At 44.7% G+C, this 25967-nt stretch overlaps 1 protein-coding gene and 1 long non-coding RNA gene across 8 annotated transcripts in view; one reads left to right on the top strand and one right to left on the bottom strand.

Moving 5' to 3' along the window:
- LOC309358312 overlaps window positions 1–25967 on the bottom strand; it is a 367127-nt gene that overhangs the window by 240632 nt on the left and 100528 nt on the right. The window lies entirely within an intron of this gene.
- LOC309358116 (disintegrin and metalloproteinase domain-containing protein 2-like) overlaps window positions 1–25967 on the top strand; it is a 64276-nt gene that overhangs the window by 24495 nt on the left and 13814 nt on the right. For 5 of the 7 annotated variants that reach the window (XM_081890933.1, XM_081890931.1, XM_081890930.1 and 2 more), the window contains exons 8-16: window positions 2099–2170; window positions 4870–5036; window positions 7944–8025; window positions 11709–11848; window positions 13642–13840; window positions 17329–17418; window positions 19294–19492; window positions 21693–21801; window positions 23851–24034. In XM_081890933.1, coding sequence (XP_081747059.1) covers window positions 2099–2170; window positions 4870–5036; window positions 7944–8025; window positions 11709–11848; window positions 13642–13840; window positions 17329–17418; window positions 19294–19492; window positions 21693–21801; window positions 23851–24034 — 1242 coding nt within the window. The remainder of the gene's footprint in view (window positions 1–2098; window positions 2171–4869; window positions 5037–7943; window positions 8026–11708; window positions 11849–13641; window positions 13841–17328; window positions 17419–19293; window positions 19493–21692; window positions 21802–23850; window positions 24035–25967) is intronic. The other 2 variants (XM_081890932.1, XM_081890935.1) reach the window with 2 other exon arrangements.

The following is a 25967-nucleotide window of genomic DNA, read 5'->3' as shown; positions in this document are numbered from 1 at the left end:
TTAATAGATCCAGTCTTTGGAAGTTTAAAAGTCTCTAAATCTTTTCTCTTTGCTTCAGAAACATCTCTGCTTTCCCATTCTATCAGCGGGTAGGGACTGACATCCATTTTTAAATTCCCTCACTCATGTCCAGATTGTTCCAAATTTTAATCCAAATATAAAGGGTACTCATAGTACAGTCCTTAAATGATTTTAGCGTTGGAAGAATTGACCACTAACGCCTCACAGTCTCGCAGCTTCGTACCATCAAAGGAAGCGTTATATCCGTTGTGTTGCAGCTCCAACCCCCTCGATCTCAGAGCTCCAAACAGCTTACCGGGGAGGGGGGAGCCCACTTTTGGCACCCACCGGATCCCACATCCTCATGCTCGACCTCATGCTCGATTTGAGGTTTTTCCTGGGGGTCTTTGACTGTGATAGGGCGCGCTCAACTGGAAGCTCTTCTGGTAGGATCCCTTCTTGTCCCTCTTAAAACAATAAACACAACAATCTTATTAAAATCAATATAAATGTAGTTTACTCACATTCATTCAGTTCACAGTTGGATCCCTGAAAGCAGACTTATGTTACAAAAGTATATTGCATATGTGGAAATATCCCATAAATGAGTTGGTTAGTTCTTAAGTGACTGCAAACAAGCAGTCACTTCTCCTCACACGTAGAAAAACAAAATGGAGAAGAGCCGAAAGAGAGAGAGAGAGGTGCTCCCTGCCTTGCTTTTGTTCCCAGGCAGAGAGGGGGCCGGATTAGATCATGCCCTCCTCTAGTCACATGCAGAGGAAGTTTGTCCCAGCTCAGGAGTAAACAAGAAGTTTTCTTCTGGCTGGTACAAAGCATCCTCTACCATGTTCACTCTAGGAATGTTGTACTTGACTGCTATGTGTTTCATATCCTACACTGCAGAGGTTTTCAACCTTTTTGAGTCCATGTTCCCTTGACCAACTACATTCATTCTGCAGCTGCCCTGTGGGGAAACACACTCCAAGCCTCAGAAGCCCAGTTATGTCACCCCTTGCCTGCAGAGTCAGCACCCTCTCACCCCTTTTCGAACACCCTCCTTTGTGGAGTATTCCCTCAGCCACCTCTCCTTGGGAGTCCTCCAGGCAGCTGCCGCCACTGCCCCTGGTCTCTGAACTACCCCAAAGAGGCCCTGGGAAGAGGATGCCCCTAGCCTTAGCGGCCCAGTGAAGACCGGCCAAAGGTGAGCGTGAGGCCAGCACCTTACTCACCTTGGGAGGCAGCCGTGGGTGGCGCTGGGCCTGCAGGGTGGAAAGGCTCCCTTTGGCGCTGGGCATTCAGCTCCCAGAAAGACATTGCACACAGCAAGCACAAGAAAGGCCAGCATGGCACCTGCCTGCATGGCTTCCTACTTGTTCAGCCATTCTCAACAATAAGGGCTGGTGGACTGGCTGGCTGGGCTCCCTCACCCACTTGCTTGCTTACTCTGAGGCCGCCTCAGCTCCTGGCAACCAGCACCTCCTGGCCAGCCTCAGAGGCTCCGTTTGCCTGCGGAGCTTGTAGCCAGGCTGCTGCAACAAACAGCTGTGCAAGCCTTTGGGAGGCAGAGATGCAGGAGGGCATCAGAGGGGGGGGGAGAGAAGGTGCCTACAGCACCCCTGACCATCATTCAAGGCACCCCAGGGTGCCATGGCACACGGGTTGGAAACTGGTGTAGTGGATAGAGTGTTAGCCTTAGATGGTGAGATTTGGCATATAGGGTCAACTTGGTCTAGCCATTTTATCTCAATCTAATCTGGTTTGCAGGGCCACTACTGAGTATAAAATGAGATAACACCGTATACTCACTTAGCTTACTAGCAGTAGACTGCAATTGAAGCATGACAGGAGGTTGTTGAGGACCCTGAAGACCATCTCACCCTGCTAAGGTTGTTTGATTCACTGCTATCCTACAGATGCACATGCACAGAAAGGCGAGCTCTAAGAGCATTCAAATCACTTCACATCTCTTTTCCATATATGCCTGGCCCAACGTCTGGTTCATCTGTCATATCAAGTTGCATTCTGGCAGTCTACCATAACTATTGTCTGTTTTATTGTTTATTTTTGCTATGATGCACACAACTGTTTTTCTCTCCAGTACAACTTTTTGGGTGGAAGCAGAGAAATTGTAACCGACGGCATAGCACAGCTTATTGGTTTTGTCAACAGTGTAAGTGACTGCCATGTTTTGTTTTTCTTTTGTATAACAAGAGCCACTTGGATGTTTTCACTTGGCTCTCACTCTTAACAGCCTTGTCTTTCAAGCATCTGTTCTGGCAAAGTAATTGCATAGCATAGGAATACATGCACACTCATGAGGTCATGGCTCGTGATCTTATTTCAACATTACAATGTTACATAAAATATTTCTCTTGGAAAGGGAGCATATAAATAATGTACGCAAATAATTAAATGGCCAACACTGATCATTATGTTCTGTTATATCAGATAATTAGGTCTTGATCCAGTTAAATTAGTATGGATTACATTCCATTTAAATCGAGACACCACTTAGCTTTGACTAACTTAAACAGCATGCATGGTTTCAGTAGTACTTACCCTACAATAGAAGACAAGATTGGCATGTCTGACGCTTTTAGGACATAATGTTAAACGATGGTTTAACACAGGGGTGTATGGAATGTTAGGGGAGGGGTAGTACCTCTGGTAGGGGACACATCATTCTCTTTCTGGGGTAGTTTGTCCACTTTGGTTGCCACCCTGCACTCAGCTCTCACCCGTAGTTCCTAGAAGCTGTCAGCATACAACAGTGGCCACACCCCAGGAACAGCTTTGGCTGGCTGGCTAAACCAGGTGAGGGTAGCTAATGGGTCTCAACCCCTTGGTGAGTTAGGGACATCCCCTGCATGCAAAGACAGGCTCCAGCAGACTGAGCAGATGAGGCCAAGAGGGGGTCCAACAGTCAAGAAGGCGGTTTCTGCATGTGTTGTAGAGGGAAGTGAGGGGCAGATGGGGCTCATCAACCTGGGAAGAAGGAAAACTCTGATCCTAAACCTCTACTGCCTTGTGGGATATCTTTGAGAGAAGAAAAGGCTAAGGAATAAACCCTACACAAATCCAGAGTGGAATCCCTAAGACAGTTGGATGGCACCTTGTATACCTCTTTCCAGCAACTGCTGCAGCCAAGCTCTGCTTCCCTTTGGACCACATCAGTGAGGCTGAGAGGAGGATCTTCTCATCTGGGCAGCCCAGGACCTCCAGACGCACTGCCCAAGCTTGTGTCCCAGGGAGGTCAGTTCAGTGCTGCTAACACAGCGGTTTGACATCACCCCTGGAGGCACACTCCATTGTCTCTCGGGACAGATGATGCCAACACACAGTTTAGCACAGAGGTGCTCAAAATGATGTCCTCCAGCAGTTTGTTAGATCACAGCTCACATCTGTCCCAGCCAGCATGGCCAATGGTTTAAGAGAATGGGAGTTCAACAATGTCTGGAGGGCACCACACTGGCTACCCCTAACACTTCACATTAGTAGCAGTGAACCTTGGGTTCACACACTCTTTATTTCTCTCCCCTCTTCTGGCACAGCCATGAGAAGGAGATCTGAAGCTACTTGCTTCCTATTTAAAACTAATTAGAGTTTCTTTTATGTCTGAACTGGGACCAGAGTGAGGTGGGGTGGAGGAACTCTGTTTAGTTAAAAGTACTGTCTGTTGAAACAAACCAGGATCAAACCTTGGTGTGGGATCTTGACTTGTTAACAAACCATAGTTCAAACTAACCAACCTCCCCAGTTCAGAAGTCTCTGTTTAGTTTAAAGCCATAAGTGGACACGCTAAAAGAGGAATGGGGAGGGGGCAGCATTTGTGCATGCAGTCTGGAAGTCTCATTCTCATTCTCAAACCTTTATTGAGTGGCTGGTCCTGAAAGACCTACATTGGCTCCCAGTATGTTTCCGAGCACAATTCAAAGTGCTGGTGCTGACATTTAAAGCCCTAAATTGCTTCAGCCCAGTATACCTGAAGGAGCGCCTGCACCTCCATCATTCAGCCCGGACCCTGAGGTCCAGCACTGGGGGCCTTCTGGCGGTTCCCTCACTGTGAGAAGTGAGGTTACAGGGAACCAGGCAGAGGGTGCTGGTGCCTGCCCTGTGGAGCGCCCTCCCACCAGATGTCAAGGAAATAACTATCTGACTTTTTAGAAGACATCTGAAGTTTTATTCTGTTTTTAATGTTCTGCTGAAAGCTGTCCAGAGTGGCTGGGGTAGAAATAATAAATTTATTATTATTATTATTATTATTATTATTATTATTATTATTATTATTATTGGCATATGTACAAGATTCCAGTAGGTTCAATACAAAAAAATTACTCATCAGAAACCTGCATCTAACACTTAAGTTACATGTACTATAACATGTTAATGAAACCTGGCTACTATCTCCATCTTATCCCCCACCCTGAAGGCAGCTACCTTACATTTGTCTGAATGGCCACTCCTTACTAACAAACCTACAGATTAATAAGCTTAGATTGAATTATCTGATGCCAGGACATGGGTGACTGATTCTATTTGTCACAGCACTCACCACTCACTGCCCACTATCGGCATGCACCCAGACAGTGTGTGTGTCGCAATGTGTGCACTGTGGTGCCCCTTCCAGCTGTCCGGAGGCTGCCTCCCTGAGGCCACCCCCACATTTGCCTCATGGGCACACAAGCCCTGAGCCCCTGGCTTCTTGCACATGTAATAGCAGACTGGTGAGCTCTGGCACAAATTAGGACCAGGCTCTTACTTACAATCACCCAAATCTTTATGATGAATTTGTCAAAAATTAAGATGGAACCACTGAACATGTATTTCTCCCTGCCTTTATTTGAGTTTGCATTCTTTCCATCTTTTCAGATATTTTCTAGCCTTAACATTACAGTTGTTCTATCTTCTTTGGAGTTCTGGACAGACCATAATAAAATCTCAACATCAGGAGAGCCCGATGTGTTACTCCGAAATTTTTTACGTTGGAAAAATTCATATCTTGTTCTACGGCCTCACGATCTGGCACTTTTGTTAGTGTAAGGAGGTATATTTTCTCATATAAAGCACTCTAATATTGCTATAGCATGCATACTCATATACACTGAGAGATAGTGACTCACTAACATAGGCGCTATCTTCCTGGGGCTCTGGGTGCCCAATCACCCACAAGAGTTCACGTATAGGGGCTCGGCAACCAAAACATGCAGGGGCAGGCACTTGGACACCATGCTCCATTTACAGATAGGTAGCCGTGTTGGTCTGCCATAGTCAAAACAAAAAAAAATTCCTTCCAGTAGCACCTTAAAGACCAACTAAGTTAGTTCTTGGTATGAGCTTTCGTGTGCATGCACACTTCTTCAGAAGAAGTATCTGAAGAAGTGTGCATGCACACGAAAGCTCATACCAAGAACTAACTTAGTTGGTCTTTAAGGTGCTACTGGAAGGAATTTGTTTTGTTTTGACCATGCTCCATGGAAGAGAGAGTGTGGAGTTTGGGTGGAGGGTGGAAGAGAGCGTGGTGTTCGGGTGGGAGAGGTCCAGTCACCTCACTGCTGAAGCTAATGCCCTGCACTACGACATCATGACATCACAGTTTGGGTGGGGCATGCTGGGCACCCACAGTGTGGGGCCTGAGTCAGTGTCGCTGCTCTCTAAGATATCAGAGAGGCGTCTTTCTCAGACTTAGCTGGAGCTGGCAGGGACTGAGCCTGGGACCTTCTGCGTGGAAAGCAGGTGTTCCACCCTGAGCCATAGTTTTTACCCTTTACTGAAATATTTATTATAGAACATTGTGCCCTTTAACAATATTTCTTCCTTAGAGTAGGTAGCAAATATAAATAACATAGCCTTCCATCAAAATGCAGTTCTGTTAAAACTAGGGATAGATAGATCAGTTTTAGTCCACTTCATATAGCCGTTGTGCATGTGCTCACATTTTACATTTGTTGTTTGCACATTCCATGTGCAGAATTCCCCCCCTCCCACTGAAAAATCACTCCAAATGTAGTAGTTTTTAAAAAAATACTTTCATGGTGATCTGAGACTACATGTTTTCTTTTGTTTAATAACTCAAGCAGCTAGAAAATGATAACTATGTTCTCCCTCCACTGTCAGCGGTAGAACGCCTCTGAATACACTTGGTGTGACTCACAAGTGAGAAGAGTGCTCTTGCGTTGAGATCCTGCTTGGCCACTATGAGAACAGGATGTTCCACTAGATGGGCCTTTGGCCTGATCCAACAGCCAGGCTGCATGTTGAAAAGGGGGCTGCAAAAGCATCTGGGGATGTTATGGTGTATTGTCTCTCTAATGGGGTTCATATGGGAAAAGCAGGTGACTGCCCTGATGGCTGATGAGGAGGGGGGGGGTAACCTTTTCCCTGTACTAATTCCCTGCAGGGGCTGTTATGTCACCATGCCTTGTTGCTGCCCCATTCCCTGCTTCATGTGGCTGACTCCAGTTTTACGAAGGGAACTATGTATTAATGTCAGCCCTAAGACAAGTTAGTGGAAATCCTGTCCACTTTCCTAGGAGCATGCCCTGTTGAGCTTAATGGGACCTACTTCTGGGTTTGGGATTATGCTATTAGGATCAAAGGATTTTCAGCCTTTTTGTGCAGTTAACTGAAAAATATAGCATTGCAAGAGCACCAGCAGCTGACCAAAGACAGTGAACCAACCTTTCCATAGGTAAAGCTAAAATAAAAAGTGCCTATGATCAGTCACTGTGTTGTAGATAGCATACCAGAGTTAAACCAGAGAAACCCTTTTCCAGATTCCTCTTCAGCCTTGAAGCTCACTGAATAATCTTGGGCCAGCATTCTGTATTTGTTTATCGAGGAGTAAATCCAGCATTGTGCTGTTACAAATGTTATGTCAGTGCAAGAATTTTTGCTTGTCCCATGGAACCATCTCTCCCCCCCCCCATGCTGTTCTTGGAGCACTCTGGACCCTGCCTCCAGCCAATCAGAGGGCATGGGGGCAGAGGGGAGAAAGCCCCATTGTGCTGGTTTAAGTCTTTGCACAAGTTTGGACCAGTTAGTTGAATCCAGTGCAATATTTATATAGAATCATAGAATCATAGAGTTGGAAGAGACCACAAGGGCCATCGAGTCCAACCCCCTGCCAAGCAGGAAACAATATCATGCCCCTTTCCTCACGAAGCATTTTGTCACAGAGTTGCCTGAGTTCCTTGGATGAAGATGTGATGAAAAATGTCTGCATATCAAATAATAGTTGTGCCACGTTAAATGCTCTTGATGTGGGGCAGCATATGGAAGAGAAATCAAATGCATCTTTGGACAACTGTAGGATTTTATGTTCACATTATAGATGGATCTAAGGAAAAGCCAATTTAAGACATAAGAGAAAACTCCAACAGAAGGGTATGAGAGAGACAGAGATTTCGCCAACCTGGTGCCCTCCAGATGTTTTGGATTACAGCTTCTATCACACCCAGCTATCTGTTGGCTGTGGCTGATGAGAGTGGCTGTAATCCCAAACAACTAAATGGCACCAAGTTGGCAAAGCACCTGTCATAGATGCTATACAGAAACTGCACAAGAAAATGTTGTCATGGACTATCCCTCCTCTTAAAAACACACACTGATTGAGTGGTAGGTACAGAAAGCCGCAACCAGTGGACAGCAAGCAGAGATAATTGAAAGCATAGAAGCACAGCTCAGAGGCCTCTGCCAGGAACATATTTCCCTTCTACTGAAAGATTCCAGCAGATGTTAGAGCTAAATAGCAGATTGCTCACCTGGGATTGTGGGCAAATGATGGTGGAAGGGACCAGCTTGGTAACAAGATCTGAGAAGGCCACTGTGTATGTAATGTTCTGCACAGCTTCTTGATAATGTGAAGATTTTGCCATTTGTTTTGAAGACACAATCCCTTTGGCTACTCCAAAGTGTATGGCCCACCATCTACTTTTGTGTTTTAGTTACAGGGAGAAACCTAATTATGTAGGAGCAGGATTTATGGGGAAGCTGTGCCTCCGGAATTTTGATGCAGGAGTTGCTCTGGTACAGTATCGCTGAACTTTCTTAGCTGAAGTGTATATGTTGCCTGTCTTGGATTTAGATATTGCAGGGTTGGGTAACCTGTGACCCTTCAGATGTTGTGAGACTACAGCCCCCATGTTCCTTGACCATTGTTCTTGCTGGTTGGGGATTGTAGAAGCTGGTATCCAAGAACGCCCTACTGAAACCTTAGAGACCCAATCAGTATTGGCATTCTGCCAACTTTTGAAGAGGCACTTGTTTCTCAACTTAAGCCTCTTTTAATTGCTGTTGGGATTGTTTTATTGCATATCTTAATTATGGATGTTTATACTTTTATATTTCTGTAACTGCTTTTTATACATCGTAAACCACTGCAAAGCCTATTTTGCCATAAAAGGATGCATAGATAAGTAAGATTAGATTAGTTATAGCAACATTTGGAGGGCTACGGGTTCTCTGTCCCTGCTGTAAGTATAAGTCACATGCCTCTGCGTATTTGTTTTCCAGTGCAATTCTTGGAGGAGCTGCATTCAGTAGCTTAGGATATAATCCTGTACTGGAGTCATGCTGGCAGAGTGGCTTTAGGATTTGACAGAAACCGAGTCCATTCCTCCCTTATATAATTTTTGTACATGCTGTCCCTGACATTGCCGGTCATTTATGTGTGTAATAAGTGCATATGCTTAACATGTCTACCCCCCACACCATTTTTTCGGACTGTAAATTATCAGCTTTCCAGCTGCTTAATACTGTGTCCAACTGCACACTAAACTGTTATGGTTCTCGACTGTCAGGGGTTAGTTTAACACTCCAGGAGCATTCTTATCAACTGGGTGCACTGCCCACATGATCCATGCTTGTTCCTTTGATCTGTGCTCTTTGGGGGCTGAGCTCTCTCTGGAGAGCAGTCTGTCTGGGAACGTTAGCAAGGTCGTTTCATTTTTGTTAAGAGGCAGAAAGCTGCGAACATGCAGCTGGATTCTGCAGGTTTTCTTTTCTGTTTTGAGTGCTACTAAATAAAGAGTTTTGGATTAGAAGCACTGGTGTCGGACCTGTGTTGTTCAAGAGACCACGTCAACACAGACAAGCCATTTTCTGCTGCGTATTATCTGGCAACTGAGGAGAGTGGCAACGCGCGGAGTGGAAGCGTGTGGGTGCCATTGGAAGTTTATCGGAGTGGCGATAAATCAAATTTACTGCAGGGCCATTGCAGCAGACTCAGTGGGTTAAAACATATATGACCCACAAACTTTAACATAAACAAGCTCCTGGCATTTCAGAAATGCTAGGAAAGCTCTCCTAGTACACCAGCAGAACCATATGCTGGCAGACTGGCCAGGATGGGGAGGGGCACACTTCATTCTGTGCTCCTGCAATCCCTGACCACGCTCCTGTTGACAGCTGAACTTGCTATTCTGCAAGCCATGCCTGCATCAGTGAACACCTTGCCTATGTTGCCACAGCAAAGCATAGGATGTGATGTAGCTCAGCACCCAAACACACCACTACCTTCTGTATATACACTGAGGTCCAGCTCCGAGGGCCTTCTGGCGGTTCCCTCCATGCAAGAAGTGAGGTTACAGGGAGCCAGGCAGAGGGCCTTCTTGGTGGTGGCGCCTGCCCTGTGGAATGCCCTCCCATCAGATGTCAAGGAAATAAACAACTATCTGACTTTTAAAAGACATCTGAAGGCAGCCCTGTTTAGGGAAGTTTTTAATGTCTGATGTTTTATTGTGCTTTTAATTCTGTTGGGAACCACCCAGAGTGGCTGGGGAAACCCAGTCAGATGGGCAGGAAATAAATTCATTCATTCATTCATTCATTCATTCATTCATTCATTCATTCTCCTCTCCTTCTAATGAGTGCTGTGCTGAAGCCTGTCCTCCAGTTTCTGGAAAGTTTTCTTCTCCTTTGAAAGAGCTTTCCATTATTATTTCTTTGCCTCATTCTCAGGCTGCTTTAGAATTTTGTTACTGTTTCAGTGGGTGTCTGTTGAGTTTTTCTTAACATTGCAAGGTGTGTTTTTCTTTCCATTAAGCATTTATCCAGTCCCACTCCATCCTCTCAGCCTTCCCACACTCCCTGATCTGAAAAAGCCTCCTTCAAGTGTGGGAATCTGGGGAGGCTGCAGAGTGGCTGTAAAACACTCTTCCTGATCTGCTGCTCCTTTTAAGCCTCTGGTGGTCATCTACTACTTTGAAAAGTAATGCCAATTATTCTAAAACCTGTTGTATAATTTAACATTGCATATTACATAACCTTTATTTATTGCACTGTGGTTTAACCCACAGCGCCACCTGCGTCCCTTTTAATACGATCTTAGGTTCTACAAAATGAGCTTAAATACTGAGAAGCTCTAACACCCCCCCCCCCCGACCATTCCTCCTAGACACCAGCAGGACTTGGCAGGGACGGGGGAGAGTTCACTAGTTGGTGCAAATCACAAGCCAAACGGTAAAGCTGCCATCACCTCCTTTCCTGGGCCACCCTCAAATGGGGTTCAAGGAGGAGAACCTCTGTTCGCTATTTACCAGGTTACCCAGCCCTGAGTCACTTTACCATGACGCAGACATTAATTCACCTGGTAGGTGTGGGAACGGTCAGGCACTAGTTCAGCTTCTCTGAGCAAAGGCACAGAATACAAAAGGCAAAAAGTCCTTTTCCAAATTCACTGAAAAAGCTACTCAAAAGGTTTGCACAGTTCTTAGAAGTTACAAACAGAAAATAAAAACACGGTAAAATATAGCTAACTAAAAACCATACTCACACATCAACAATAGTTCAAAGCACAGCGAGTAGTCAGGAGTCCTTTCACTGGTTAAACGCCCTCAGGCAAAGTACCAGGGCAAGATGTTTTGCAATTTGCATCTGAATGTAGTGGTTAAGAGCGGTAGTCTCGTAATCTGGTGAACCGGGTTCACTTCCCCGCTCCTCCACATGCAGCTGCTGGGTGACCTTAGGCCAGTCACACTTCTTTGAAGTCTCTCAGCCCCACTCACCTCACAGAGTGTTTGCTGTGGGGGAGGAAGGGAAAGGAGGTTGTTAGCCACTTTGAGACTCCTTTGGGTAGTGATAAAGCCGGATATCAAATCCAAACTCTTCTTCTTCAAATCCTTTATCCTTGAAAACCCAGGTGGAGGGCAGGTTAGGGACCAATCATTTCTTTAGGTTAATTACCAATTTACCAATGGCTGTATGATGAGACTATATCTCCTGGTTGTCAGGAGATGGCACAGCTGAACTTTGATTAGGTTCAGAGACCTTGAGATCAAAAAGGCTCTCCCTTCATTTCCTGGCCTTTCTTACACGTACCAGGCTTCCAAGCTGTAAATTACTTGATAGCCTCCTGCACCTTTATACAACCCAATCCACACTCAAACCCCCAGCTGTGCCAGGGTCTTCAAATCAGATAATATCTCATCTTGCCTAGAGTCAAGAAGTAATTGACTCACACTTCTAGCGACAGAGAGTTTTTATGTTTAAAGAGACCAGACACCCATTCCCCAGAAAGCAACAGTTTTATCTCTCCCAAAGCAACAGTTTTATCTCTCTCACTGCTGTGTGAACAAGCGTTTGACATACCAAGATTTCCCAACTTCACTACACTCCTAAAATATGGACCGAAGAGACTTGTTTGCATTTAGTTTCCCATAATGGGGTGGAATAATCTGGTTCCTGATTCAAGTTTTCCCTCTTCCTTCTAGTATCAGAAGTCCATGACCAAAGAGCCATTCTCCGTCATTCTGGCCCAATTGCTGGGCCTTAACCTGGGGATGGAATATGACAATGGCAAAGAGTGCAAGTGCCCAGGAGGCTTTGTCTGCATAATGAACACGGAAGCAGTGTAAGTATTATGACTATTGCACTAAGCAGCTCATAGGTTTTAGGACTGGACATAAGCCTTTGCTTGTACTTTTGATAGTGGAAGGCAGCAGCAGAGCTCATTTCCTATCTCTATACATTTCTGTTATTGGAGATAACAGAAATGGTGGCTACTCTTCTGCAGTTTACCATCAAAGAACAGGCACAGGCTTATCTCCTGTGGTTTGTTGTCAACAACAACAACATTTATTCATATGCTGTCCATTTGACAGGGTTGCCCCGGTCGAAAATAAGATATGTTCGAAACCAAAAGTTCATCGAGGATTGGGGAAAGTTTGTAGATTATCTGAAAAATGTATGTGATGTGCAAACAACGTTAGTGGGGTTTCAAGAAGCACTGTAAAAGTTTGAGATGCATTGTCAAAAAGAAATAGAAAGGGGAGGGAAGACAAACGGCAATGCAACGAAGGGAATGCGTATTGAATAGTAAACATGGATGATTACCAGAGAAGCTGAAGGAAGTAAAAAAAGATTAATTTGTTAAAACATAGAGAAAAATGTATAATTGTTTTGGAAAACTACTAAAAATATTTAAGGAAAAAAGACAGGGTTGTCCCGGTCACTCTGGGTGGCTCCCAACAAAAAATAGTAAAAGCACAATTCAACACCACACATTAAAAACTTCTCCTCAACTTCTGGGACAAATTCAGAGGTCAGGAAAGCCTAATTTATGCCCCGTGGATCTGATGTTCCCCACCCCTGCCATAAGGGGTGAAGTTCTGCTATACCTGTGTAAAAATAGGGCTTGTGCACTAGCAAACTTTGAAGAGCCAAAAATCTTCCACTGCTATTGATAGATTTGGTATCTGCTGTTATCATTTTGTACCAAATGTAACTGGAAAAAATCCAGTAAGTAGAAAGGGTAAACCTTGTTTAATACTGGAGACTTATGCTACCCCCTCCCCAAGATAATTGGAGATGGTTTTAAAGAGGGATCATGCTGTGTGCACTCATTTCTCCTTTTGCCTCTTGACAGCAAGTTCTTTCAGGTCTTTTGCATTCTTTCAATAATTGCAAAACACCCACAACTTACATTTAAAACACATGGCTTCCCTCCAAGAATCCTGGAAACTATACTTTGTGTTTGTGAAGTGTATCTCTGTGAGAGGTATACTACAGTTCCCAGATAATTGGGGGAAGTCATGTGCTTTAAATCTATGGTGTGGATGCTTACCAGCTGAAAGGAGGACAAAATAAATACTCATTTTTAATAATTGGCTCCTACCTTATAGTGCTTCAGTATGATGCCTTGGAGCCGTGTCTGCAACTGTGCAGACTGTAACAAAACTTCTTGGCCAGGGCACAGCCTGACCCTCCCTTGGCAATCTTCACGGAGCTCTGGCCCAATGGTGGCCAGTGGCTAGAATTTAATTAATTTTATAATGAATGATTTTAGAATGTTGTTTGTGCTGTACTTTTGTACTGTTTTATTGTTGTTAGCCACCCTGAGCCCTGCTTTGGCTGGGGAGGGCGGGATATAAATAAAATTTATTATTATTATTCTTGAAAACTCCATACATACATATATATATATATATATATATATATATATATATATATATATATATTAAAGTTTGCTCAAGTCACCTTCCAGGTTTCAGAGACTGGCCTGGCCTCCTGCGGCCCTCGGCAGCCCTCCATTCAGCATGCATAAGAATGAAGGAGCTCTTGTTTTTATTTTTTATAACAAAATATGTTGTGTGTGTATTTGTGCTTGCCATATAATAATAGCAGATTCATCTTACTATGTTTTAGACTTTCAAGTGGAATTAAAGCTTTTAGCAGCTGCAGCATTAAAGACTTCCAAAATTTCATTAAATTCAAGGGAGCCCATTGCCTCTCTAATCGACCTAATTTAAAATTGTTTTATAAGAAGCGAAGTGCCAGAAGCAAAGTGCTTTGTGGGAATGGTGTTCTGGAAGCTGGAGAGAAGTGTGACTGTGGCTCTGAAGAGGTCAGTACCTCCTGTTTTCCAGGTTTGTTCATTTGAATGTGTATTCTGCCCTATTCCAGGGGTTTTGGGTTGATTATTTAAAATAAACAGAGAAGCAGACATTTAGAATAACTCCCACCTACCTGTGCCTGCTTTCCACTTTTGCTCTGGGAAGCCTCCAGGGCTGCTGCAAACACCCCTTTTGGAAAACTGGCAGCTGCCTTAAACCAAGCTTACCTGGAGATGATGGGGATTGAACCCAGGACCTTCTGCATTCAAAACCGATGCTCTAGCACTAAACTATGGCCCTTCTGGTTGTTTTCACCTGCTCCTGATGTATTTAAATTGGAAAAATACTTGTTGCATTCTCTTCTAGCACAGCTTTGGAAATTTAAAAACAACATGGTTATCAAATGAAAAACTATGTAGCAGTTATTTGAAAAGCCAACCAAAGCCAACAGGAGACCATATATATGTGTGAAGACCAGTTTACTGTCAGAAATGTAAAACTAACCCTATATCCAAATAACAGTACAAAAAGCTCATCGGCTTAGAACCAGGTTAGCTTTGGGACCAATATATATCTGCCTAGGAATTAAGATGAAAGTCAGAGAATCATAGAATTGTAGGGTTGGAAGGGACCATGAGGGTCATCTAGTCCAACCCCGCAGGGATATTTTTGCCCAACATAGGGCTTGAAACCATGACCCTAAGATTAAGAATCTCATGCTCTACCGAACGAGCTGTCCGATTCCTTGTTCTTGGTGCCATCTCAATACAGTATATTTCTTGAGTGAGCACAAGAAACAGGTCCTCTCTGTAGCTCACTGTTTTTTTATCAATTGAAAACTGGCAGGCAGCAGTGGCTGATTCAAAGGGCAAATGAGGCTTTGCCCTACCACCTCAGTGCCCCCTCACCTGCCCACCTTTTAACTAGTCCAGGGGATGACAGTCGGCTTCCTCTCACTCTCAATGTTGTCCCTTCGATAAATCAGCAAGGATGGGGATGGGGACAAAACCAGAATGAGTTGGTTCTGTCTGTTGTTGGCTCTGACCCTTGTTACTGTTAGTCTCCCTGCCTTCCGCCCTGCCTGTCCCAATGGGCACCAGCCATCACTGCTGTCTCTTTTGCCAGAAATTGAAGATGCTTTTTATTTCAATAGGCTTTTGACATGCAACACCCAGGGTTATGGATGCAAGTTATAATACAGTAGCAGGGGAACAATGGCCCTCCTGATGTTGTTGGAATACCACGCCTGTCTTCCCTGACTATTGGCCATGCTGGCTGGGCATGATGGAAGCTGTGGTCCAAAGCACCTGGAGGGCACCAGGTTGATGAAGAGAAAACACATGTGAGAGCTGGCGTTAAGGTGAAAAGCACCTCACCATTTAGCTGTATTACAGCTGTTATGGCAGGTACCCTATACTCCCTGAACACAGACTTGAGAAAAACCCTTCCACTGGCTCAACAAATATTTTTTCAGTGGAGGGAAGAGCAAGCGGATGGGAACCTGTGAGGGCCCGGGAAGGCCTCTGAGGGCTCCAGCCTGCCTTCGGGTTTCCAACTGCTTCAATGTGAAATTGAGAAGGTGCTCTCCATATGACTTCCCCACCAACCACAGAATTGTATCCTTTGTTTTCATCACTAGACTACTCCTCCTTAGGGCTCCTCCTTAGAGCCTGTACACATTGCTGGCACAGGCACATAATGGCTGCTGCAGGTGCAGGGGGGTCCACAGGAATGGACACAGCAGACTGGTATTGGGTTGAATAAGGTCACAACTTCACTGATCACAGGAAAGAGTAGGTTTGGCTAAGGCATTGGGCATGTATCCTGATCAGGCAGCCTGCCTGCTACCTGATATGGACCCAATGGGTTCCATCCTGTGCTGGGGAGTTGCCCCCAATGTAGATTGGGTGTCTTGACTCCACACAGGCCACCATTTGGAGAGGGGTATTGGCCCATCATTCCCCCTGTGGACTCCCAGACAGAGTTACCTTTCCTGGACACCTCTAATGGTGTACCCCTGTGACTAACGATCCAGTCCAATGCCTCATCTACCCAAGTTGCGATGGTTGCCGTGAGGTAGGTGAAAACCTGCAAAGTGGCCAGTTTGCTTGCAGGAGAAGATTCCTCTCTGGCCACAAATATGACAGCCGAGTAAATCACAGCAAGGTTCATATGCCACTTGCCCACTCTCCCATTGAGCGGTCCCTAACTGGGTGGGTGGAAAATCCAGTGACAATAAGGCAAGAGGGTGACCTGCACCTGGCTGCTCTCTTAAATAGGCCAGAGATGGGCTGGATGCAGCCTTCCAAACCCTGCCATTGATTTGGCCCTACCTACAGGCACTGCCTGCCCATACCTGCAAGGCTGTTGCAGATGGAGGTGGGGTGATGCCAGGTAACCACTCCTTCCCCCAGCTGCAGCAGAAAATGGTGGCATCCCTGGACCCACCACGGCCACACCATCCAGCAGATGTTGCCCATCCAGAGCCCCAGGTGAGCGGTTTCTCTCTTCTGCATCAAGGGGTAGGGGGTGATAACTCAGTGACAGATCACATGCCCCATATGCAGAAGAACTTGGAATTGATTCTGAATATTCCCATCTATAGAATTCCAGGCAGCAGGACTGGGAAAGACCCCATGCTAAAGGCGCTCCAAAGGACCCCCAGAAGAGGGAGCTAAACATTAGCATGTGCCCCATTTCCCCACAATGACTGAAAAGTGGGCAAAAAATGCCCTCCCGAAGCATTCTCTCTCCCTATAGGAAGAAAGATGCATTGAGCCTTTATTTCCCCCCTCTGTTGAGTATAAAAGCAAATAAGGGGGTGATGATGTACATACAAACTACAGGAAGGGAATGATTAAACAGCACCCCTCCTCCCCCAGGCTGCTCATAATACTCTTGATAGTGGCAGCTTAGTTGCTCGTGGGGTGGGGGGGTGGGGTGACAGAATCTCATAACTGATATCTCAACAAGTGTTCTAAATGGATATCTTTAGCCCAGCTGATGTCTATATTGAATCTGAACTGATTTAATGTTATGTGCTGGTGTTGTTTTAGACTGTTATTTTTATTTAAATACCTGTATATAGTAAGATTTTTGTTATATGTAATAGTTGTAACTGATATATATTTGTAAATACCTCTGGGAAGTGGTTCATATATTAAAAATAGTATTATAATCAGGTTTATTTGAGTAAAATTTGAAGTCAACCTTTCCCTCTTGTCCTTTCCTGTATTTTGAAATTCCTCTGTGTAAAAAAGCATGATGTAGCAGAAAAGATTTGAGCAGATTCCATGTATAAACCTTTACATTTATTTATTTAATAAAATCCATACACTATTTGATTGTAAAACAAACCTCAAAGCTTACAAAAAAAGATAAAACAATAGAGTGCCCTGTTGGCCTTAAGCTTTGGAGTTTCAGCTTTCACTTTCATTTTTTTCATTGTCTAAACTCTTTACTGACCCCAAACAAAAAGCTGTATGATTTTTGTTTTCAGGAATGTAAGTACAGTAAATGTTGTACTAGCTCATGTACGTTTCTCCGTGGAGCAGTGTGCAGCAACGAATTGTGCTGTGAAAACTGTCAGGTAAGATGCTAAAGTACACTCTTCACTGCCTTGGCCACACATTCACCTCAGTTTGTTTGAATTGACACTACCACTTCCTCTGAATTTTATCTCCGTAACCTCTGTGTTGCAGCCAATGCTCATCCTACACAAAGCTGACCCATCAAAGTTAATGGGCATGGCTAGCTTAGTTTCATTAATTTCAATGTGTCTACTGTGAGTAGAACTTAGTTAGTTACAACCATTTGCAGCCTGATGTAAGATGCTAATTAACTTTGAACTGCAATCAGATCAAGGAAGAATTTCCTTTAAAGATGGAATGCCACTTTTGAGGATTTCCATATCAGCATTAAATGCTGATGTTGTTCAAGGGTAGGGAAAGAATCTCGGGATCTCAGCAGCAATGTAAGCACTTACACAGGTGAGTGTGAAGGTTTACCGAAGTTCTGCAGACCATGTAGGAGAAATCCAAATCACAAAAAGGAGACGGTTTTATTGATTGCAAATCAATGCACATGGCCACCAGGCTACAATATAGCAATTCATAACAAATGCCCCAAAGGCTGCAGCCACAACAGGGAATGCAGTTACTGATCAAAGACGGCTCACTGCACTCAAATTATACCTTCAACGGCAACTCATCCTTCAGGCAGAAGAGACTCTCTGCTCAGCCCAAGGCAGGACTTCACTAATCTCTAGGGAAGAGATAAATATATAATAAAATTATACTACTCTACTAATGGTTCAGGAAGCTGGTCCCACAGTCTGTTTCCCAGGCCTTGTTTCATCAAAGCCTTGTTTCTCCCATTGCTCTGTCCCAGCTCCTGCCAACCTCGCAGTTTGAAAGCACACCAGTGCAGGTAGATAAATAGGTACTGCTGCAGCGGGAAGGTAAACGGCGTTTCTGTGCACTCTGGCACTTGTCACTTCATTTTTGACCTTGCAGGTGGTGGGCAACTCCCCAAACTCATGCCAATAATTAACATAGATAACAATTTTCTGAGAACAAATGACCTAGATTTACAGCAATCCCCAACAGCATTGTCAACCACTCTGTGCTCCAGTTCAAAGTAAGGGTGGAATAAACGTAAAGGTAAAGGGACCCTTGACCATTAGATTCTGGGGTTGCGGTGCTCATCTTGCTTTATTGGCCGAGGGAGCCAGTGTACAGCTTCCGGGTCATGTGGACAGCATGACAAAGCCGCTTCTGGTGAACCAGAGCAGCGCATGGAAACACCGTTTACCTTCCCGCCAGAGCGGTACCTATTTATCTACTTGTACTTTGATGTGCTTTCGAACTGCTAGGTTGGCAGGAGCAGGGACCGAGCAATGGGAGCTCACTCCATCGCGGGGATTCGAACCACCAACCTTCTGATCGGCAAGCCCTAGGCTCTGTGGTTTAACCCACAGCGCCACCCGCGTCCCAAGTGTGGAATATGAGGAACTAAATATGTAAAATATGCACATAAATACTCATATTGAGGCAATAAACAGCCTCCAGGAAGACCATGCTAGCATGCCATCTGCACATTTTTCTGTACAATGAGTGGAAAAAAGACGTCAGACACCAAAGGTAGACAGCCACTTTTTTCCATATGGTTCCCACATGTTGTGTTTGGCTATGGAGCTTCTCTAAGCAGCTTACAACCTCTTAAGAGTTAAAGAAACAGACAGGCCTTAGACCATCTTGTAAGGACTGTGTGGGCATGTGCCCTGTTCAGTCCAGTGATTATGTGGCTTAAACAACTTTAGGACCTGTGCATAAGTCTGAGGGTAATGAAATGGGAAGGTTAACTGCAAATTGTGGAGTCAACAGGAATCCTCCTCAACCCTAGCTGTAGTCCTCCGTGAAAAACGCTATTGATACTTTCCTTCTTCCTTTTCCTTTTCACCTAGTTTAAGCCAAGAAACACAATCTGTAGAGCAGCTGTAGATAGTGTCTGCGATTTCCCTGAGTACTGCAATGGCAGTTCGGCGTCCTGCCCAAGCAATTTTTATGCCCAGAATGGCTATAGCTGTGCTTCTAATGCTGGCTACTGTTATGGTGGATCCTGTCAGGCAGCTGATCTACAGTGTCAGGATCTTTTTGGTGAAAGTAAGTGAGACAACTTGCTTTTTGGCTTCTTTTAAAAACAAAATGAAATATTTACTCTTAAAAAGAACAAGCAAGGAAGCAAGCAACTTCCTTCTGTAACCAAATTGTGTGTGCATGCCCACTCATACCTATACCATGAGCTTTCCTCAGCTTTTATACCAGTTTGCCCGTTGAATTAGTCCTGGCTTTCTCTTGAACTCTGAGCAGAATTCAGCGTCACACTACTGTACAGTCATACTTCGGGATAAATATGCTTCAGGATAAGTATTTTCAGGTTGCGCTCCACGGTGAACTGAGTGCGTTACTTCCTGGTTTCGTCACTCACGCAGGCGGAGATGGTCAAAATGACGTCACACGCATGCACGGATGCAACGAAACGTGACCTATTCTATTCAGGATGTGAACAGGGTTGAAACCTTCTCGCCCCTCCTCTCCCCACACCCTGTTTGAGGGGCTTTCCTGACACATATGCCCTTTTGGCTGAGGTGGCTGGGGGGGGAAGCCCATAGTGTTAGTTGTGCTGCCTTCCACATTTGCAACTAGTCCCAATGTGGCTGGTTTCCAAGGCATGCTTCTTCTTCATAGAATCATAGAATCATAGAGTTGGAAGAGACCACAAGGGCCATCGAGTCCAACCCCCTGCCAAGCAGGAAACACCATCAGAGCACTTCTGACATATGGCTGTGAAGCCTCTGCTTAAAGACCTCCAAAGAAGGAGACTCCACCACACTCCTTGGCAGCAAATTCCACTGTCGAACAGCTCTTACTGTCAGGAAGTTCTTCCTAATGTTTAGGTGGAATCTTCTTTCTTGTAGTTTGGATCCATTGCTCCGTGTCCGCTTCTCTGGAGCAGCAGAAAACAACCTTTCTCCCTCCTCTATGTGACATCCTTTTATATATTTGAACATGGCTATCATATCACCCCTTAACCTCCTCTTCTCCAGGCTAAACATGCCCAGCTCCCTTAGCCGTTCCTCATAAGGCATCGTTTCCAGGCCTTTGACCATTTTGGTTGCCCTCCTCTGGACACGTTCCAGTTTGTCAGTGTCCTTCTTGAACTGTGGTGCCCAGAACTGGACACAGTACTCCAGGTGAGGTCTGACCACAGCAGAATACAGTGGCACTATTACTTCCCTTGATCTAGATGCTATACTCCCATTGATGCAGCCCAGAATTGCATTGGCTTTTTTAGCTGCCGCGTCACACTGTTGGCTCATGTCAAGTTTGTGGTCAACCAAGACTCCTAGATCCTTTTCACATGTACTGCTCTCAAGCCAGGTGTCCCCCATCTTGTATTTGTGCCTCTCCTTTTTTTTGCCCAAGTGCAATACTTTACATTTCTCCCTGTTAAAATTCATCTTGTTTGTTTTGGCCCAGTTCTCTAATCTGTCAAGGTCGTTTTGAAGTGTGATCCTGTCCTCTGGGGTGTTAGCCACCCCTCCCAGTTTGGTGTCATCTGCAAATGTGATCAGGATGCCCTTGAGTCCATCATCCAAGTCGTTGATAAAGATGTTGAATAAGACCGGGCCCAAGACAGAACCCTGTGGCACCCCACTAGTCACTCTTCTCCAGGATGAAGAGGAACCATTGATGAGCACCCTTTGGGTTCGGTCAGTCAGCCAGTTACAAATCCACTGAGTGGTAGCATAGTCAAGACCGCATTTTACCAGCTTCTTTACAAGAATATCATGGGGCACCTTGTCAAATGCCTTGCTGAAATCAAGGTAGGCTACATCCACTGCGTTCCCTTCGTCTACCGTAGCCAACAAGATGCCTATAGGAAGCCTACAAGTAGCTCTGCTGCTCCTTCTGCCTCTTTCTACAGGAAGTTATACTGTATATAGAGCTGTCACAGCTAGTAGCTATCTATAGACTTACCATTCATAATTTTGCAAATCCCCTTTTAAATCCATCTCAGTTGGTGGCCTTCACTACATCTTGCAGCGATCTCCATTGTTTAACTATGTGCTGCATGAAGAAGATATCTTAAATAACTAAATAATTCTGCTTCATTGAAAACAACACAGTCTTGCAGCACCTTCAGGGCTAACATTCATTATTTGCAGAGGCAAATCCAATTTATGCATCAGACTGATTTGTTTGTACACATATGAAAGTATCTGTTAAGAGCATTGCTAAAAGAAAACTATTAAATGTTTCATTTTAGTTATTCTAATCAAAATCCTTTTAATATTTATAGAGTCAAAAAGTGCTCCTCAAGCATGTTATGAAGAAATTAATGGTCAGACAGATAGATTTGGACACTGTGGGATTGACATACGAAAGGGATTTAAGACTTGTTCTTTCCGGTATGTGATTAGGAAACAGAAGAAACTGAAATAAAATTTTCAGGGAGAGGAGTGTGGCTGGATGTTTGTGGGTTGGCGGCTTGAGCATCTTCTATTGTATGGTGCATGTTTTTACTGTTGTTATAGTATCAAGGTAGCCAGTGGGCTGTCATGATCCTCCCACGGGGACCAGGACACCCAGTTGGAGGCTCCTGTGTCACTAGCTGAGGGGCGGCACTGGGTTTCTGACCCTGACCCTTGATGCTGGTGGTCAGTCCCACTAAACTGTGGTTGACAGTCAGGTGTCTGCTGAACCACATCCCACAGCATCAAGGCCCATGGTGCTGGAGCCAGGATTGTCATGGGCATCTCTTCCCCCAAGACCAAGGAACACAGTGTCTCCCACACCGTCAGTCCAACAGTGCAAGAAGCACACCAAATGGGAGGTCATGGAGCACTGAAGAAGTGCCTATTTTCAGGCCCTTTAGGAGATTCTAGTTCCCCAAAGGGAGCAGAGCCTCGAGACAGAGGTTTACAAGTCCTCAGTTCACTTCCAAGCAGGGGCGGATCTTGGTAATAAGGTGCCCTGTGTGAGGCCCTAATTTGACGTGTTCTCCACTCCACCCAAAGCTGCCTTCCAAAAGCCAGGGAAGGGAGGCACCAAGCTTTGGGAAGGAGGCACAAATCTCCCTCCCACCTCCTCCTTAAAGCTGGGCAAGTGCTAATTAGGCTTTGGAAAGGAAGCAGGAGGACTCTAGGGTCCTGTCAGAGCCCTCACACCTCCCCATCATTTAAATCCATCTCAGCCAAAAGAAGAGAACTCATTCTGAAACTTATCTATAGATGGAACCTAACACCACCGAATCTGGCACTTCCTCATCTAAATGCTGGAGAGGCTGCACTTCCATGGCTACGTACCTCCACATGTGGTGGGAATGCCCCCAAATTTAATCATTTTGTATATCAGTGCTGCAGAAAATCTGCATAATAACAAAACAAGTAATAGAAGCAACTCCAGAATTAGTCCTATTAAATATCTTCCAAGGAACAACTCACATGACAAGTCACTTACTCTCAGCAACTAAAAATATCATGATTAGAAACTGGAATGACCTATCAGGAGTGAATATAGACCACTAGTACCAAAAAGTATAGAAAACTGCCCTATTAGAAAAGTTAACCAACAAACTGAAAGTAGCACAGGTGTGTCTCCCCTTTATCATATATACAGCACATCAAGACAATGATCTATTCTCTCCCCCACCCCAACAGCATAAGAATCAATATGGGTAATCTGACCCAACAACCCCATACCCTCATACAAACCAACCAACCAACCAACCACACTGCAACTAACTGAACACAACCAACCGAGCGTTGGACACTCAAATCTCTCGCAGTGCCATCATAAATCAATAAATATATATATAGAGGACCTACCCACACGATGCTGACATAAAAACCCTGCACAAACTACACAACAGAACAAAATATCAATGTCCCCTCATCTCTCTCCCCTTCCCTCTCTCTTGTCCCCCAATCGCATATGTGTCTAGTACTAAATGTTAACGAACTGTGAAAAAAACTATGAATTGAAAGTAGAGACACTATATGTACTTTTTTTGTCTATTTGTTTGTTTGCTACACAATAAAATCTTTAATAAAAACTAATTTGAAAAAATAAAGGACACAACACAAAAGAAAAATGGATTGGGAGGAAGGATTAATTAATTAATTGTAGCTTGCCTTTCACCAAAATGATTATAAGGTAGTTCACATAAGAAAATCAACAGAGCAAAACCATAATTAAGATATACCAAATTAAATCCGTTGGGCACAAACTGTTGGGCAGTAATCTTTGATGCCAGATGTTTCAAAGGTTGAGGAATGACAGCCCCTCCCACATGTCATCTGTGTAATGAAAAGCATGCATTTTTAGGTAACATGTTCACAAATATACTTCAGTTGTTAAATCTGATATTTTGGAGGTGAAAAAAACATTTCCAATACTTAATCCCCAGCTCTTTACAAATGTGTGATCCTGTTCTTTTCTCCAAATGCCTTTGATAGGGATATCAAATGTGGAAAGTTAATTTGCGTCTATCCAACCAGAAAGCCTTATGTTGACATGAACATTCCAATTCTGTACACTCCTTTCCAAGATACCCTTTGTATATCTCTGGACCTTCAACAACCAGAGGGCTTTCCGGACCCAATGCTGGTGAAAGATGGTACAAAATGTGGAACTAAAAAGGTAAGGGATACAATCTGACACAGCATGACTATTACTGTGACACCAAGGAGTTTAACCCTATAACCTCCAAACTCCACACCCACTCTTGTCCTGCATCTGGGGGAAACAAGCAACAATGCTCACCCCAAACACAGACCTTCACAGAGTTCCTGGACCAAACACACATAGAACTCCAGTTCTCTGCAAAGCTCAGATAGCGCACTGAACTCAGCTTCAGTAGACGAAAGCGCTATGAGACTTTGCTTCCGGGACCTCCACCCAACTACTGAGTTCCCAAACTTCACCACTAGGCCTGACACTGATTTGCAGTCCTGAAGGTTAGCCCAATCCGAATCCACCCACGCTGTAAGCTTGACATCACCCTCAGCTGACAACTTGAGGCAAAAATCTTTGGTATCTTGCAGGTAACGCAGCACCCGTTTAATACCATTCCAGGCCTGTACACTTGGACTTGAAGCCTCTCTACTGAGCAGATTGATAGCAAACGCTATATCTGGTCTGCTCCACTGTGACAGATGCAGTAGACTACCCAGAGCTGATTGAAAGAGTTCAGCATTTTCGAACACAGATCGTTCTACTTGCTGACATTCTTTCACGTAACCAGCCTCCATGAGTGTTTTGACACCTGCACACTCAGACATTCTGAACTTCTCAAGCAACTGCTCAATCTTACCTTTCTGGTTGAGCAAAAAGCTTCCATCTCTTGTTCTAGTTATCCCTACGCCTAGATACGACTTGACATCTCCAAGCTGCTTGAGCTTGAACAGCTTTCCAAGCTCCCTAGCAAACTTCTCCACTTGTTTACCTGTCTGTGATATGTACAAAATATCATCAACAAAAATCTGAGCAGCTTCCTGTGTCACACCTGACTCTTTAAGGTAAAGACAGCTGTCAGCAACACTTCTCTTGAACCCTAGCTCTTCTAAGGCTTAATTCAGACACATGTTCCAGTTTCTGGCAGATTGACGTAACCCATAAATGGATTTGTGCAACTGCCACATGATGCCTGGCCCACTGACCTCAAACCCTGGAGGAGGAAGCATGTACAACTCCTCCTGGAGGTCTGAGCTCAGATAGGCGACATCCACGTCAAAATGGTTCGCCTTCCAACCTTTATATTGTGGTTCTCCAGCTTCGTGGGTTTAAGGTTTAAGGCGATAAACCCATCTGCAACTCATAGCCTGCTTGCCAGCCGGCAATTGTGTGAGTGAGAACACACCAAGAGATTCCATTGAGTTCATTTCCTTCCGCATCGCCTCATGCCGTTTGCTAGCTTCTTCCTGAGGCAACTTCTGAACATCCTCAAAGGATTCAGGTTCACATCTAGCCACACCTACCCACATGATAGTGGCTTCATACCTTTCCGGTGGCTTTCCCTTGGTTGACCTTGCTGACCTTCTCAGCGTGAATTCTGGAACTGCACCTGATTCACTAGGGTCAGCCACACCATCCCGTGTCAGAAACCTCCCCCTCTGATCTGCTGCGCCTTTTAGGCCTCACAACTGGGTCTGTAGGCGGGGATGGCTCACTCCTTGGCTCAGACTTGACAGAGACCTGTGGAGGGGTCTTGGGACTTCCCTTTGGAGAGGTTCGGAGCCTCTCCCTTGGGGACCCCGGTTCTGGACTCTGTGGCTGTGGACTGTGCACCTCAGCAACAGGTTCAGTTTCGTCCTCCTCTTCCTCATCTGAGTCAAACTGTTCTGAAAGAACATCCGGGTTCCCGTGAAGACGTTTCCACCCACTCTGCTCGAAGAACTCAGCGCTGCCGCTAATAAGCAGCTTAGACTGGTTGCCAGTAGGGTATGCAAAACGTCATGCCTACAATTTTTTTGAAAATTCTTCAAAATTCTAAAATCAAAACCTGAAAAATCTCAAAATACAAAACAATCCTTCACTGCCTTGGGTCACTGTGAACTCTGAGGGAAGGGGGGGG

Source organism: Podarcis melisellensis (assembly GCF_964234715.1).
Source record: "Podarcis melisellensis genome assembly, chromosome: 15".
Taxonomy (NCBI): Eukaryota; Metazoa; Chordata; class Lepidosauria; order Squamata; family Lacertidae; genus Podarcis; species Podarcis melisellensis.
Note: the sequence above shows the minus strand (reverse complement) of the source record. Positions and strands in the feature narration are given on the sequence as shown.